The sequence below is a fragment of the Sturnus vulgaris genome, chromosome 29 (genome assembly GCF_052056855.1).
Source record: "Sturnus vulgaris isolate bStuVul1 chromosome 29, bStuVul1.hap1, whole genome shotgun sequence".
Lineage (NCBI taxonomy): Eukaryota > Metazoa > Chordata > Aves > Passeriformes > Sturnidae > Sturnus > Sturnus vulgaris.
In genome coordinates, this window is record NC_142271.1 from 2,706,789 (window position 1) to 2,723,366 (window position 16,578).

At 41.9% G+C, this 16,578-nt stretch overlaps 1 protein-coding gene across 2 annotated transcripts in view; it reads left to right on the forward strand.

Moving 5' to 3' along the window:
• Positions 1-16,578, forward strand: part of TRIM33 (tripartite motif containing 33) — a 40,419-nt gene that overhangs the window by 12,915 nt on the left and 10,926 nt on the right. For both annotated transcript variants that reach the window (XM_014872776.2, XM_014872777.2), the window contains exons 4-14: positions 1,500-1,632; positions 4,563-4,679; positions 6,872-6,986; positions 7,810-7,956; positions 9,684-9,801; positions 11,185-11,432; positions 11,666-11,830; positions 12,638-12,838; positions 14,831-14,963; positions 15,950-16,013; positions 16,310-16,469. In XM_014872776.2, coding sequence (XP_014728262.2) covers positions 1,500-1,632; positions 4,563-4,679; positions 6,872-6,986; positions 7,810-7,956; positions 9,684-9,801; positions 11,185-11,432; positions 11,666-11,830; positions 12,638-12,838; positions 14,831-14,963; positions 15,950-16,013; positions 16,310-16,469 — 1,601 coding nt within the window. The remainder of the gene's footprint in view (positions 1-1,499; positions 1,633-4,562; positions 4,680-6,871; positions 6,987-7,809; positions 7,957-9,683; positions 9,802-11,184; positions 11,433-11,665; positions 11,831-12,637; positions 12,839-14,830; positions 14,964-15,949; positions 16,014-16,309; positions 16,470-16,578) is intronic.

The following is a 16,578-nucleotide window of genomic DNA, read 5'->3' on the forward strand; positions in this document are numbered from 1 at the left end:
TGTGTGTAAGGTTTGTTAAAGTGTGCAGCCTTATTAGAAGTAAATTCTTAAACTGTTGTTTGATCATATATCATTTGCAGCTTATTGAGGTAATGTGGAAAATGTTCTCCAAACAGGTCCAAGGTATCTGGATTTTAGCTTTGAAAATTCTATTTATAAATGGGTTAAAAGTTCTGATTTAAAGACTTGTAGGTTCTCCACAATCTAGATGTATCTGAAGAATGATCACATTGAGGAAGAGAGATCTCAACACTTTGCTCTCTTCATTTAAATTCATTTAAATTGAATTAAGATCTTCATAATTGTATTGTTGTATCCTTTCAAAGGAACAAACACTACTTTTATTTCTGAAAATTGTTTAATAGTTAAAAAGTTTGCTTCTGAGCTTAGTTCTTTTAGACAAGTATCTCATTTAATTTGTTCTATCAAATAAACCTAATTTTGGAGAGGCTTCTCTTTATGTCTTAATGAATATTTTTAATAAGAAATAGTATCCATATAAGATTAAATGTATTAAGCCTCATAGATGAGAAACCCTTAAATTCAATCAAATTATAGGGACCAAGAATTACTGATGTTTTTACAAGGAATGCTAGATTGTGACTCTCAGTGTGATATTACAGCTCAGCTTTTCCTTTGATATCTGCTGGGAATGGGCTGAAAAGTGACTGTTCCAATAAAATAAACTTTCTATCAGAAATTTTATTTATTGTGATTGTGGGGAAGGGTCAGTCATTGTTTTTTTTTTTTTCTTCTTAGACTCAGAGATGTGCCCTGGAGACTTTAAATTTCTCTCAGTGAGTGGCAGCTGTAGGTTCACCAGCTCTTTACAATGACTTGCATGAGGGAAATGTTCATGTTTTAAACTACCTGCTGTACCTTCCAAAGGCTGCTTTCCTCTTTGCTAAGCCCAAAATACCTTCAGAACACTGTGCAGCACTTTTTTAGTAAATCCAGAACTATTTTTTGCTGTTATTTGGGGGTTTAAGTGCCTCTTAACACAGGCAACATTTGCTTTGCAGTTCCCACTTCAGTTGTGTTTGACTAAATGAGGTGTGTAAGTGTTTGAAGGGATAATCTGGAAAACCCTTGGGGTAAAAATTAAAAAGGTTTGAGAGGTTTGACCCATCCTTCAGTGTGCCAGAGGTGAGGCTGTATGGAATTAAATCTTTATAAAGACATCTACACTGTGCTGGTGTTTGTGTGCAGTCTTACAGGGTGCTCCTGAGAAAAGAGGAATTCCTCCTTCTCCTTGAATGAATAAAGTGAAAACAGCTCTTACCCTCTGGGACTGTAAATCACAGTCATGAAGGATGGGAAAAACCTCTGAGATCATCAAGTCCAACCCTGACCTAAAGTGCTCAGAGTAACTTCAGTGTGAGAACAGATCTGGAGGTGTCTTTGCAAGTTCTTGGTTGTTACTGGAAATTAGTTGTTTTGCTCTTCAGATTGCCTAAATTTTATTTTAAAACGCACAAATGGTTTATTTTTAAAAACAGAGGCCGTGGGAGCATCTGGTCAACGTCCTGTTTTCTGCCCTGTCCACAAACAAGAGCAGTTAAAACTTTTCTGTGAAACCTGTGACAGGCTGACATGCAGAGACTGTCAGTTACTGGAACACAAAGAACACAGGTACAGATATTCCCATGTGTAACTGCTGTGCTGTGCTGTCTCAGAGGATGAAGTGGCATTGATGTGAACTGGTTGTGTTGGAAATTCTGCTGCATTTGCTCCTTGTTGGACTGAAACCATCCTTTGCAAAGGAGAACCTGTGTGGAGTGATGGAAACTTGGTCAGTTGGTTGAGCTTTGTCCAAAGTCTCTTAAGATCAGATTCAAACCAATTTAATTTGGTTAATTTGTCTGGCAGTTCTCAGTGCTGTCACTGTGTTCAGGACTTGAGTGGAAATTCCTGCAGCCCTGAACACCTGGTGCTGTAAAAGAAGCAAAAGTGATAAGTGAGTCATGGGTGAGGTTATTTTCTGAAAGGCCATGTTTGATTGTGCAACAGTCTTTAGGGGAATTTTGGAAAGGAAAGTCTAAATTTTGCCTCTTACATTAATATATTCTTCTAGTGCAGAGGGGAAATATGGTTTGGATTTACTGGATTCCAAGTTGCCTCATTCCAGGTAAAAAAGAAATGCTGCGTTTGCCTCTGCATAAAAAAGAGTTGGAACCTCTTTAAGACACATTCCAACTTCCTGCTCTTTAGCAGCTCTGTCTTGTAGTTGTTTGAATGTCTGAAGAAATATTTTTCAGTGTTATAATAGAGAATCTGGGGATAATACATATTTATCAACCACTGCACCATTGCTTTTCCTTAACTCTTCTCTATTAAGGTGTAATATTGAATTTAGTGTTGTTTTTCTCAGAATAGGGATTATTCTCAGCCTGCTACCAGCAGCCTTTGGAAAACTTTTACTTTTGAAATTATTATTATTATTGTTATTAAAATATTAACACCCTCAAATATTCCTGCTCTGTTCTTTTATAGGTTTGATCATAAATGTCCTGGGTGACTCCCTTGTCACAAAGGCTGCTCTCCTGGGTTATATTCACTGACTTGGTCTAGTTGTGGTTTCTTTGCATCTGTTTTGTGCATTTTGCTAATGGATTAACAGATGGATCTTGTCCTACTTAACTCTGCTCTTCCAGAAGGAGAATTCATTGTTATTAACGTGCTTTTTTTTGCAGAATATTATTTCCATGTGGTTCTGTGTGCAGGTGTGAATTACAGGTGATTAAGGCACTGCTTTGTCTGCCTGAAGGACAGCTGAGATTTTATGGAGAATCATGCCAAGTGGAAAAAGAATTTATCTGAATCCCCTGTTTTCTTCTTACCTGAAATCTTAATACTTTACCCCAAAGGAGGGTGAATCTCCATTTCAGCAGCTTCATGGTCCAGTGTTCAGAGTTTCAGTCACAGAATTCCAGAATGATTTGGGGTTGGAAGGGACCTTAAAGATCATCCAGTTCCACCCCTGTCTTGGGCAGGGATTTTGGGGATTCTGTAGAAAGCTGACAGTTCTTTTAGCAGCCTGATGCTGTGTGATTCCTCTAATTTGGGTAATTTCTAGTCCACACACTTGGAAAGCTGCAGGTACAATGCTGAAAAAAGAAAAGTATTTTGGCCGTAGCAAGAGCTACAATAAAATTTTAGCAGTACAAGCTGAATGTTGATTTTTTTTTCATTTCTCCTTCAAGTGGAAATATGATTTTGAACTTAATGAAAAAAAATTCCAGAAAATCAGCAGCTCCCAAACACTTCAAATTTTGCTGTCTTTGGGCTTTAGGAATGCTACTTTTTTTGTACTACAGTGTCTAAAATCTCATGCTGTTGTCTGTCTGCAGGAACTTTAGACTGTTCTTAGGAAAAGCAAAATTCCAACAGTGAGACTGAAGAATCTGAACTCTTGGAGTTCAGACTTGTCTGTTGCTGGTACAAACTGAATTAACAGGAGCAGAGTTGTTTTTGTTGTGAATGATGTTCTTTATCTGTTATCATGGTTGTGAGTCATTTCAATTAAAAACTGTCTTGCTGGGAGTTTGATGACAATCCAGACAGTCTTTTCCTGTGAGATTGTAATGGTCTAGATTGTGACAGAACACAACACTACTTTCTTTTTCATTTTCTTTGGGAGATGGTGTAAGTTGTTTCTAATGCACTTTATTATAGAATGCTTCATTAATTGCAGGAATTTTCTGCCAGTTTGAATATTGGGAAAACATTGCCAAGGTGTCCTGGGACCTTAAGTTTTCCCTATTGTTAACAAATTACATTTCAGAAGTGTGAAGTTTATTTATTACAAAGACAAGACTTAGCAAGTGACTGTTAGAAATCCTTGATTTTGGGCAGTTGATCAGAAAAGATGGAAATTCATGGAGCTGCTTTAATTCCCCTTTACCATTTTCAGCAGAGGCATTTTGCTTCTGTGGCATTCTTAATTCCAGTATTTTAGGAAAAGGTATTTAATCCTGTTCTTTTCCCTCAGCTGTTGGTACTTACCCTCTTTTCAGATGAAGTAATGGGAAGTACCTTTGATAGCAGCTGTTGAGTTGAAGAGCTTGGAAGGGAATGTTCTTCACTTGGAAGTTGCAGAGGTGGAAAAAACTTGAAGTTTTTTAATAGGGAAATTTTCTTCAGATTAAACTAATGCAGTCAAGTGTGAGTAATATCATCTCAGCTGAAAAACTGGGAAATTTGGGATAGTTTAGGGGGTTCTTTTTTGATATCCTTTAATGTGTGTTTAAGCTATTGGTGCATTTTATCATCACACTCTGAGGTTGCTGTTCCATAGCTGCTCTCCTGGGAAACAAGGCAGTGCATCCCTGTGTGCTTGGAATTGATCATTTCCCACAGACATTCAGTCTCCTGGCCAGTAGTAAAGGACTTTTATCAACCCTCAAACATTTTGCACAGTGCTCAGAGTATCCAGAGTTTGATTTTTCTTGGTGTTTTGTCGTATTTTTTTCAAAATTTCATGGCTTTGCATGTGAACTGGGCAGCCTGAGTTCAGCCCAGTGCCCCTTGCTAAGCTGGGTCTTCTCTTGCCTGTTGAAAAGGTACCAGTTCCTGGAAGAAGCTTTTCAGAACCAGAAGGGTGCAATTGAGAACCTGTTGGCCAAACTTCTTGAGAAGAAGAATTATGTAAATTTTGCAGCTGCTCAAGTTCAAAACAGGTGAGTTCCCCAAAATGATCAGCTATTACATTGCTTTTTTAATGAATCACAGTAAGATGAATGATGGGACTGGAATGACATACTGGAGTTAATTCTGTATCTTAATTACTTTTCATGATGTTTATTTGCCCCTACAAGACTCTGCATCTCTTGGAAGTTCTTACAAGAAATAAAAGTTAAAGGTTATGTCTTTTGTGACAGCTTGGAATGGAACCAAAGGTGTGACACATTTATTACACTTTGGGGATGGGGGAGAAAAAAAAGGAATAAAAAAGGCAAGAAAACCCATCCTGTGATTTCCTCTAACTTAGTTCTAGGAGACAAAAGGGTTGAAATATTAAAATATTTTTATGTTTCATGTGAAGGCCTCTGATAACTGTGTAACAAAAGCTTGGTGTGAATTTGAATAGGAAATTGAGGTTGGTTGTGGGAGTTTTGATTGAGTTTTTTTTTTAGGTAGCTTTACTTAAGATTTCCAGGGTTACCTGAAATCCAACATCACATTAAATGCTGAGTATGGAGGCAGGGGCAGCACGGGATCTCTGCTGGCTCTGCAGCCACCTGGGTGACTTGGTTGTGCTGCAGGCCAGGGAATTCCACTGTGATTCTTGGTGGTTTTGTGAGCCTTGTGCAGCTTTTAGGTCATTTGCAAAATGACACATCAGCTGGGGGTGGAAAGTACCAGGGCAGGAGGAGGATGTGCACCCAAGATAGAAAGAGAAGTTCTGATGCAAATTTTTAACTCGTTGTGCTGCCATCTACATTAAAATAATTAAAAAAAAGCAGTATAAGGGAGGAAGAACAGCATAACAGAGGCAAATGTGTGAAGAGGGAAGCAGTGAAAATTGGTGGTTTTATGTGCTGATTTTCCATGGAAATCTTTGAAAGGTCCCAAAACACGACACCATTGTGAGGCACAGAATTTTTACACACTTGAAGAGACAGAAGTGCAGTCATGTAGGCAATAATTAAACTGAGAGCTCAAGAGATGGCACAGAAACATTCTGTGATAGGAATTCCAGGCCAGCAGTGGGTGATGCACATATGAGTAACACATTGTAATGCTGGGGGTTTGTTTGCCCATGGCTTCAGTGAATTTCTGCAGTGTGGGATTAATTTGTGTCAAAATTTCATTTTTCTGCTGAGCCAAATGGCTGGTGCAGGTGAGACAATTCATTCCACTGCTTTGCTGGTTTGTGGGACACAAAATCCATCATCCTAAAAACTTCAGGGAACTGGAAAAATGAAAGTCTTACAATCTTGTCAGTGCTGGCAGATGTGGAATTGCCATCATCTGTGATGGTGGAGCACAGGAGTGTTGTAGGAACAGCTCTGCTGGAATAATTGTTGGGTGCCAAAGCCAAGGGTGGATGCCATGGATTTAATGAAGGGTTGGTTGGGTGTTTTTTGGGAGTGGGAGACCAGGCTGTGCTGTCATGAAAAGCCACGTGTGTCCCACGTGCCCTAAAGGGCTTTGACCTCAGCACTGTTCATCATCAGGCTGAGTGTTGGGCCTGTGGCTGAGTGACATCACATCCTGATCTGGCAGCAAAAAAAAATATCTTTAAAAAAAAAAAAAGGACAACTTAAATCTTCACGTGGGCTCGTGGCAAAGAATTCTGCTGCAATGTGATCTTGGTGGATTAAGGCAGTATAGGATCAAAACAATCCAGAATTCTCATGAGTTTAAGAAATGCTGTATTTCAAATTCTGGACAGCTCAAGATGGTTTGCTTGAGTCTGAAGAAGCTGCAAAAGCTCTAAAATTGAGGAAAAATGGCAGTGATGAAGAGGGTATAAAAATCTGGCAGTCAGGAGTAGTAAAGCACAGGAGAATAATCTAGACTAATATCAGGCACATCATTAGTGAAATGTTTGTGTATTACAGGTCTGTAAGAACTTTTATTACAAAGGAGGAATTAATTTGAAATTGAGGGTTGATTTCTTTTGTGGTTAATATAAATTATATTAAAAGTTGAAAGCATCAGATACAAACTTTTCATAGTGACATGATTAGGTTATAAATATATAAATATACATACAGACACGTGATTGTGGCTGGTTATTTCTCTATATAAAGTGTGGTAACTACAAGAACTTCCATTATTTGAAATAAAACAAGTTGTGAAATTTTTTTTGCAGTGAAATGTAAAGTGACTGATAATCCATTGCTTTTTTTTGTTTGTTTTTTAGGATAAAAGAAGTAAATGAAACCAACAAACGAGTAGAACAGGAAATCAAAGTGGCTATATTCACCCTCATCAATGAAATCAATAAAAAGGGAAAATCTCTCCTACAGCACCTTGAGGTACATTTGAAATAAAAAGCAATGGTGGTGTTGAGTTTTCAGTGCCCTGTTGAGGACTCACATTTGACAATGGTTTGTTTGGTGTGACTGTAGAACTGCAGCTCCTGTCAGTGGTGTGCTGGGCTTCAATCCCTCATTTCTCCTCTCATCAGAGCCCTGGCTCCTTCAGTTTTGTGTCTGTGCCTCCTGTTCAAAACTGGGCCCCTTGTAAAGGAAAAAAAATCTCCTTTTCATGTTCTGTTTACCCTATTTCTGTATTATAACATAATTCTAAGGTGTGTATAATTTAATAATCTCCTCAAATAGGTTTTTAATGTTCACATAAAAACAGAGCAGTCTCATGTATTTGTCCATGAAGGGCTAATGCTGGTATTTAAGGTTGTATAATACAGCATAATAAAGGAGACCCTGAGTTCAAGCATCCTTTCCAGATGGCACATTCTGAATACTTGCATTCTTTATGATTAAAGTCCATGAAAATTTAACTTATTATTATCTGTTTCATCTGAAGAGAGGAAATCCCTTGTAAGAATTGGTTCAGTGCAAATGGCCAGCCTGCCATGACATGAAAAATTTAAGATCAAAGAAATCACAGTAGATTTTTCCTGGTTAAGGAACAATTATTTGGCAAGGAAATCGAATCTTCCTGGAAGAAAGGAGTAACTTGATGAGTAAAAGAATTTTGAATTTTGGCTTTTGTTTACCTAGCATTTGTTAACATTTTCTTGGGACGTTTTCCTTTTGATCTGAAACCCGACAGCAGTTTGGGTTTTCCTCCTACATCTGAAAGCCCAGCTGAGGTAAAGTTTCTGTTTTTTTGCAGAACGTCACAAAGGAGAGGCAGATGAAGTTGTTACAGCAGCAGAACGACATCACGGGTCTGTCCCGACAAGTGAAGCACGTGATGAACTTCACGAACTGGGCGATCGCGAGTGGCAGCAGCACCGCCCTGCTCTACAGCAAACGCCTGGTGAGGGGCCAGGGAGTGTCCTCAGCCGGGAGAAACCCACCCACAGGGACCCTCCTGCCCTGCACAGACACCCCAAATCCCACCCTGGCCATCCCTGGAGCTGAGCACCCCATTCCCACCCAGCAGAATCAAGGAATATCCTGAGCTGGAGGGGACCCACAGGGATTGGCAAGTCCAGCTCTTACCCCTGCACAGACACCCCCAAATCCCACCCTGGCCATCCCTGGAGCACTGTCCAAACTCTCCTGGAGCTCTGGGGCTGTGCCCATTCCCTGGGGAGCCTGGGCAGTGCCCAGCATCCTCTGGGGGAAGAACCTTTCCCAAAATCCAACCTAAACTCCCCTGACCCAGCTCCAGCCCTTCCCTGGCTCCTGTCCCTGTCCCAGAGAGCAAAGATCAGCATCTGCTCCTCCCCTTCTCCCCACGAGGAAGCTGTGACTGCAGTGAGGTCTCCCTTTGGTCTCCTCCAGGCTGGGCACCACCAAGGAACTTCTCACTTGAAATCTCCTGGACTTGTCACTTGAGCCAGGCCTGCAGTGCAGCTCTGGGAGCTCTCTGCAGTGCTGAGACCTGTCCAGGAAGGAGATGCTCCTCAGCCCTTTCTGTCTCTCTGAGTTTTGGTTTGGGATCCTTTCCATGAGCAGAGCAGATCCCCAGGGCAGTCAGTGGTGCAGCCCTTCCCTGGCTCCTGTCCCTGTCACAGAGAGCAGAGCTGTCCCTCTTGCTGCTCCTGAGGAAGAAGCTGCAGCCCCCAGTGAGGTGTGACCTCAGTCCCCTCTTCTCCAGCAGAACAAAGTGCCCTCAGCCACTCCTGTGTGGCTGCACAGTTCTGTCCCAGTCCCTGTGTTCAGAGAGGGAAGAATTTCCAATGTACCCAGAGCAGGATAAGACACAAAGTGAAGTGTTGGTAACAAAAAGGGTAATTCACTTTTATTGGCAGGAATAGTCCCAGTTCTGCACGAGCAGGTTGTTCACCTGTCAGCTCAGGGGTGTGCTCAGCACTGTTACTACAGACCATTGTGGTGGTTTGTAAAGATTTCTTGACATCTCTACTTGTTGAGACTTGAGCAGTTTTTCTACATTTGATAAGGATTAATCAGTGTTGTAATTTGAAGACTGACACATTGTTATACTAATGAGGAAGGTTGTGTTTTTGTGAAATACACATGTAAAGACAAAAAAACATGGGAAAGTCTTTTTCCTTTTTGATACCAACTTCCCAAGTCTGGGAACGTGTCCTGAGCCACAAACACACAGGGGCAGGGAATCAAATATATCCAGAGTCAGATTATGACACAAATGAGGTCAAATGTTGGCAATTCAAAGGATATACCCAGTTCTGCCTGTGGGTCCATCATGGCCCTTCATGGCACTGCACCTTCAACCTCAGATCTTACAACAGAGCCAAACAATTGTGCAACAATTCACCCTTTGCCACAAGGGTTTAGGGAGTGTTAGTGTAGAAGGAATGGGGTCAGCTCTGTGAAGGCACCCCAGTGTTTCACTGCAGTGATGTTGTGGTGTAACAGTGCTGCTCTGCAATCCCCAGGGTAAAGAAGTTGTACAATGTGGGATTTTCCTGATGATGGAGAATTTTCCAGCCTATGAACCAAATTTGCTGCTGCCAGTCCTTGTTGGTGTTCCGTGGCCTAAACTCTGAACAAACACACACTTGTGTTTCTCATTGTTGATTTCTTTGTCAGCAGAGTGTTTTTGTTTTGTCTCAGATCACATTCCAGCTGAGGCACATTCTGAAGGCACGGTGTGATCCTGTCCCAGCTGCCAACGGAGCCATCCGCTTCCATTGTGACCCCACCTTCTGGGCCAAGAACGTGGTCAATTTGGGTGAGAAAACTGTGTGTGCTCATTCTGTGATACTGGGAAAACTCTGTTCATCCAACAGGAGTCAGTGTTTCTGCAGTAGTTTCTGGTTAAACAGTTAGTACCACTCTGAGAGTCATGGAAATTTGGAAGTTAAAAGTATAAATAATATAAGTGTTATTTCTCTATTGGATTGTTTAGCTTTAAGAAACCTTGTGCAGTACATCTCTTAATGCAGGAGACAAAAACTCTCTTGACATAACCCATCCAGTCCTGATCATCTTCCTTATCTGCTCTGTTCTTTCTGTTAGCAAAGCTTTCTCTAGATGGATGTTGTTTTCCAGTGGGAATGGTTCTAGGAATGGCCCTGGTCACAGAATCACAGAGTGGTTTGGGTTGAAAGGGACCCTAAAAGTCATCTCATCCCACCCTTTGCCATGGGCAGGGACACCTTCCACTATCCCAGGGTGCTCCAAGCCCTGTCCAACCTGGCCTTGGACACTTCCAGGGCTGGGGCACCCAAACCTTCTCTGGATTGGACACTGGACCTGTGCCATTTCCAGTATATTAAATATAATCACTTAGTGTTTGCAAAGTACAGCTTTTGAATGAGAGAATAGGTCAGAGCACAGTGAGGCAGAGGTACCTGTTAGCACCTGCTTGTGAACTTCTGTCTTGGATAAAAATCTCGTAGAAAATCTGATAAAAATACCAGCTTTTGTGTGTGCTCCCTTCTTGCTCCGAGTCCACCATCCAGGTTGGGGTGTTCCTGTCTTCAGTCAAGGATGTTTCTTCTGTGGGGCAGACAGGAAATAGAAAAGAAACTCAACCTTAATAAAAAGGGATGTTGAGATTCCATGAGTACACATTCACAGTCAGAAATCAACAATTTGCCTTTTCCATATGAAAATAGGACAGGAGTTATCTAGAGAGGCAACATGGTCCATGACATAGGAGCAAGGCAGGACTTGCTTGTAGCAGTGTTTGTGTTGTGTTTGTAGAACCTGTTTGAAGTCACTCAAGGACTCTCAAATATCTCTTCCCAGGCTTTGCTTCTTTAGACGTAGAAACTTTATGCTCAACGTGTTTGTTTTCTGTTTTATTTCTCATCTTGTCCATTTCTTGTGAAGCAGAGTTGTTTCTGTCTGTTGTGGCTTTTTTAGGCTGTGCAGTTCCAGTTCTTTCACTCTTCCCTCACAGATCACGTTTTTAATTTTGAAGTTAGTTCTTGTAGTCTGAGTTCTCTTTTTGCTTTTATCATGTATGGTTATTGAAGACATAAAGAGAAAATTTCAAGCTTAAATTGCTCTGAGAAAACTGCATTAAAAACATCTGAATATTCCACATCTGCCAATCTTTGGAGGATAATGACATCTAACTGTTGATTATTTATTTTGGATTTTTTAGGTAACCTGGTCATTGAAAATAAACCAGCCCCTAGTTACACTCCCAATGTAGTGGTTGGGCAAAGTCCTCCAGGAACAAACCACGTCAACAAAGCTCCAGGACAAATCAACCTGGCCCAGCTTCGACTGCAGCACATGCAGCAGCAAGTGTATGCCCAGAAACACCAGCAGATGCAGCAGATGAGGATGGCCCAGCCATCCTCTTCATCCGTGCCCAGGCAGAGCAGCCCCCAAGTCATGCAGCAGCAGGTGAGTCCCTTATGTGTTCCTCTTTCACCTGCTTTCATCATAACACTGAGATTTAAAATTGCCCTGTCAAATCTAAACTTACAAAGCAATTTATAAACTAAAAATCTTTTGAGATTTGAGATGCTTTAATGTGACAGCTTTGCTTGATGTTATGTTGCTACTGCTGTAGAAAGAGATGGGCTTCTTTTCTCCATGTTGAAAGCACAAATTTTAAAAAACCCAAACCCTTGCAGCCTCCCAGGTTGATCAGCATGCAGACCATGCAGAGGGGTAACATGAACTGTGGGGCTTTCCAAGCACATCAGATGAGAATGGCTCAGAATGCTGCTCGTATACCAGGAATCCCACGCCACAATGGACCTCAATACTCCATGATGCAACCTCACCTTCAAAGACAAGTATATCCTGTGTACACGCTTCATTTGTGCCATTGTGCCAGACTTTCATTCCAGTAGATGGTACCTCCAGCTGTAAATGTGTTTCTCTGTCCCCCTGTAGCTCACAGCTACACACATTTATATGCTTCTATTCCATGTTGCATTCCTGTGCTGTGACAGTTTGGCTGAACGTAAGGAAATTCAAACCTTAGGGGTGGAAATGAAATCTAATGTTTGTCTTGCAGTTTAGTTTTGGGAAGCAAAACGTTTCATTTTGCACTTTTCAGTGGCATTCAGCTGAAAAGACTATTCAGAGGTTTATTAGAGAATAATGAGGAGTAGTGAAGTTCAAAGTGATGTAGTTGAGAGGTTTTGATTAAATCAGCTGCTGAAGTGTTTTTAAATTCACACCTGAAGCTTTGGTGCAGAGCTCTGCATGCCATTAAGAACAAAGATCCTTGACAATGCATGTTAATGTGACTGAAGTACCAAAAGTGACTTTATATTACTTGAAGCAGTTACTTTTTATCTTAAAGAAAAATTAGACATGTAAGCTCTAAAGCTATCTTTGGAGGAAGTAATTGCTTTGAGAAAACACAACTGTATATGAAATAATTTGGTGGAAGAAAGGCTCAAAAAGTGTTTAAAATTGAGCCACATTAAGTATTTTTTCCATTCCAAGTGAAGAAGAGTGCCAGTTGCTCTGCCCTCAGTGCTGGCAGGTGCTGTGCTAGCTGGGAGTGCGAGTTTTGCTCTGGTTGGGGTGAGGTCTGTCCCTGGGCCAGCGTGGTGTCCCCATGTCCCAGCCCCGTGTCTGTGTCTCCCCAGCACTCCAACCCTGGCCATGCAGGGCCCTTCCCAGTGGTGTCAGTGCACAACACCACCATCAACCCCACCAGCCCCACCACGGCCACCATGGCCAGCGCCAACCGCGGCCCCACCAGCCCGTCCGTGTCGGCCATCGAGCTCATCCCGTCCGTCACCAACCCGGAGAACCTGCCCTCCCTGCCCGACATCCCTCCCATCCAGGTCAGTGCTAATTACCAATTAAAGGTGCACACTTAAAATCTTCAGCTTTTCTCTTAGGTGTGTGTGTTGGTTTGAAGGCAAAACCGGTAAGAGACTCCGAGTCAGAAATACAATTTAATAGGGAAAAAATGAAATACATGCAATAGTACAACAGGAAAGCAGTGCCAGAGTCAGAATAGAGCCTGACACTGCTGGTTAGGGTGGTGGTGCAGTCCAGGTGAAGTGATCTTGTTGGAGCAGTGATCCTGTAGAAATACCTGGAGGCTCTTGTCCTCAAACCAGTGGGAAAAGGCTGCTCTGCTGTTCCAAATCTCACCTTTGATCTGGTTAGGAAATGCTCGGCTCCTGCCCCTGGCTGGAGCATCTCCCAATGGGATGATGGAATTTTGTCAGCCCTGCCCTGGGACTGCATGGCCATGAACAGGAGAGATCTCCTGGAGGGAGGATGGGCTGTGGGCAAGATAAAGAACACTGCAACAGCTGGGTGAACAGCTGGGATAGAATCCAAACTGCTGGGCACATCTTTACATTGTAATCTAGGACAGCATGCAACTGTTTTATCCAATTAGGGCTGACCTGCTCCACCTGGTAACCTTTAGATTAATCAACATTTAACGTTTCCTGTGGTAAAATTAAGACTAATTAATCCCAAATAGTCTGTTTGCTTCCTTTCTTCCACAAGACTATCTTGTGGGAAGGTATCAGCAGAATAATTAATAGTGATGTATTTTGAGTGCCCTGAATGGTGATTTCTTCAGGGTTAAAGCTGCCTGGAGTTTCTCTTTGATGTTCCTAGAAGGAACAGGGAGCACAGAGGGAACAATGTCCCATTGTCCCACAGAGAGGAACACCAGCTGAGGTAGATTTTGAGCTCATTTGGAGAGGTGAAAAGCAAATGCAATGTACACACAGAGGCAAAGAAAGTAAAAGTAATGTGTTTTCTGCAGGAGTGTTTGGGAGGGGAGGAGGTTCTTCATCCTGTTCATTCAGAACAGGACCTTTGCATTGAAATGCTCATGTATAAAACCCAAGAGATTTGGTCACAATACAGGAAACAAAAATAAATTTAATCCAAGATAGTGTGCTGGAATACCAGCTGCAACTTTGCAACTCTTGGATGTTCAGGGCTGGTATGTTCAGTGTCCTCAGGAGGCTGCAGGTCCTTTGCTAATGTGAGAATGGTGGGGAAGGAGGAATCCCATCTCAATGTGAGCAATCTGCAGTGCTGAGGCTTTAGAACAAAACCAGTGTGTGGGTGGTTGTGGCTGTTTCAGCTGAGTGTGTGAAGCTCATCAGACACCAAATTAGAAATTACCATGCAACTTCCAGGTGCACTGAAAATGCAGAATTCTGCTAAGATACTCTTCTTTTTATACCTGTTCATATAATAGCAGTTATGGATTTTAGCTGGATTTACTGCCTGGGAAGTGTTAGTCCTTCAAGCTGCTGGCACAGTCATTAAAACCCACTTGGAATGCAGAGTGTTTCAAGCACATTATTGCATTTAACACATTTAAGCAGTTATAACAAGAGAGTCCCTGTTTCCTTGGGTTTAGCAGGTGCTAAAATCTGTTTGAAAAGTGAGTGGGAGATTTCCCATCATGTTAAGAAAAGACAAGATTATGGCTTCTCTTAATATCTTAATTATGGAACAGCTTTTGCAGCCTCAGTAATCTTGTAGTTCATGACTAACACAGCACCATGTGTGTGACCAACACACTGAGCAGTGGAAGTTTGCAGTGACCTTGTGTAAGTGCAGCCCAGGATCATACTGGAAAAACTCAGATTTAGGAGCTTTTGAAAAATGCTACTTGAAGTTTTTGATTAGAAAACCTGATCTCTGCATGAAACTGATAAAATATTTCCTGATGTTCTAAGTCCTTGAAGGGAGAGGGAATTCCAGTAAAGATACTGATCACAGTTTAGAGGTGTGGAACTGGTATGAAAGTTGAATTAAACCTCTCTGATTGAGATTTCTGTTTTTCTCCTTAGCTGGAAGATGCTGGTTCCAGTAGTTTAGATAATCTGCTAAGTAGATACATCACAAGCAGCCACCTCCCCCCACAGCCTACAAGCACCATGAACCCCTCCCCAGGACCTTCAGCTCTGTCTCCAGGGTCATCAGGTAAATCTGATGGGTTTTTCTAGAGATTCCAGAAAGGGATGGGTATTTCTGGTATTTAAGTTGAAAATATTTACCTACCATTTCCTGCCAGAAGGGAAGCGATGTTTTAATTAAAATTTGTTTTGCTCAGGAATAGATTCTTCTGGAAATTGAAATTTTGTCTTCCTTTAGAGATGTCTTTGTAGTAACAAACTCCCAGCACATGGATTCAGTGTTCCAGATACAGGGAGAGACACTGTCAGGGTCATTCTGGGTGTTAATGGTAGAGCTTTTCTTATGCACATGAACAGATTAAGTCACCAGTACCTAATCCTGAGTTATTTAAACATTGAAAATGTCTATTTCTATGAGTAAGAAGATTATTTCAGTTAGTAAGAAGGAATTGTTCCCTGGGAGGGTGGGCAGGCCCTGGCACAGATTTTCAGAGCAGCTGTGGCTGCCCCTGGATCTCTGGAAGTGTCCCAGGCCAGGCTGGACAGGGCTGGGAGCAGCCTGGGACAGCAGAAGGTGTCCCTGCCATGGCAGGGGTGGCACTGGATGGACTTTAAGGTCCCTTCCAACCTAAACCATTCTGGAACTTGATGTTTCTCTTGGTTTTTTTCTACAAGACTTGTAAGATCCTGTAAATGAATGGGTGCAGCAGTGGGGCTTCCTGTGTTTCTCAAAACCTGCATGTAAACCATGCAGAGGCTGCTTTTTTGGCTTTAGGGTTGGCTCTAAGTGCATAAAATTTGAGGCTGTAACGGTCTGAAGGCTTTAGCAGTGTTTGGATCAGGTGAAATAATTATTGGGACTCTAAGAACTGTGTGTGGGTTGTCACTATTTAATGTGATGTGCCAGATTTGTTGTGATTAAAAGACTGAGAGAACAGCTGACTTAGGTGACTTAGGAAATGAAGATATTCCTGCAGCATTTGTGGGGTTACTCAGCATTTGTCAGTGAATGTAAACTTGTACCAGATCAGCTTCTGTGCTGCTGCTTTGCAGGTTTATCCAACTCCCACACTCCTGTGAGGCCCCCCAGCACCTCCAGCACAGGCAGCAGAGGAAGGTGAGTGTCACATTAACACTGTCAGGCTGAAAAAAAATCAGACATTAAGAATTCCAAAAAAGAACTGGCAATTGGCAAATTGAGCTTTGTTATAACCACGACTGAGGAATGGAAGAATGAAGATTTATATTTTTAATTTTTTTCCCTGCACCATGATTCTCCTGTGTATTGTAAAGTGGAGCTGTTGTAAATGTTCTGACACCCTTTGCCTTTCTTTTGGCAAACAGTTATCTGAATTTCTTTGCCCTGTTGATTGATCCTCTTATTTATCTCATGATGTGCTGATGTCTTTGCAGCTGTGGCTCCTCGGGCAGGACTGCTGACAAAACTGGCATTGGCTTCAAGGCTGACCAAGTGAAAGTAAAGCAAGAGCCAGGCATAGAGGAAGAGATCTGCAGTTTCTCAGGGGCAGTAAAGCAGGAAAAAACAGAGGATGGCAGAAGGAGTGCTTGCATGGTAAAGTTAGTTTATGCCCAGTGTATTGTGGTTTTCCTGGCAGCATGTTTAACAATTTGGAAAGGGAAGAGAAAAACATTCTTACTCTAAAGCTTCATTCTAAGAGGTA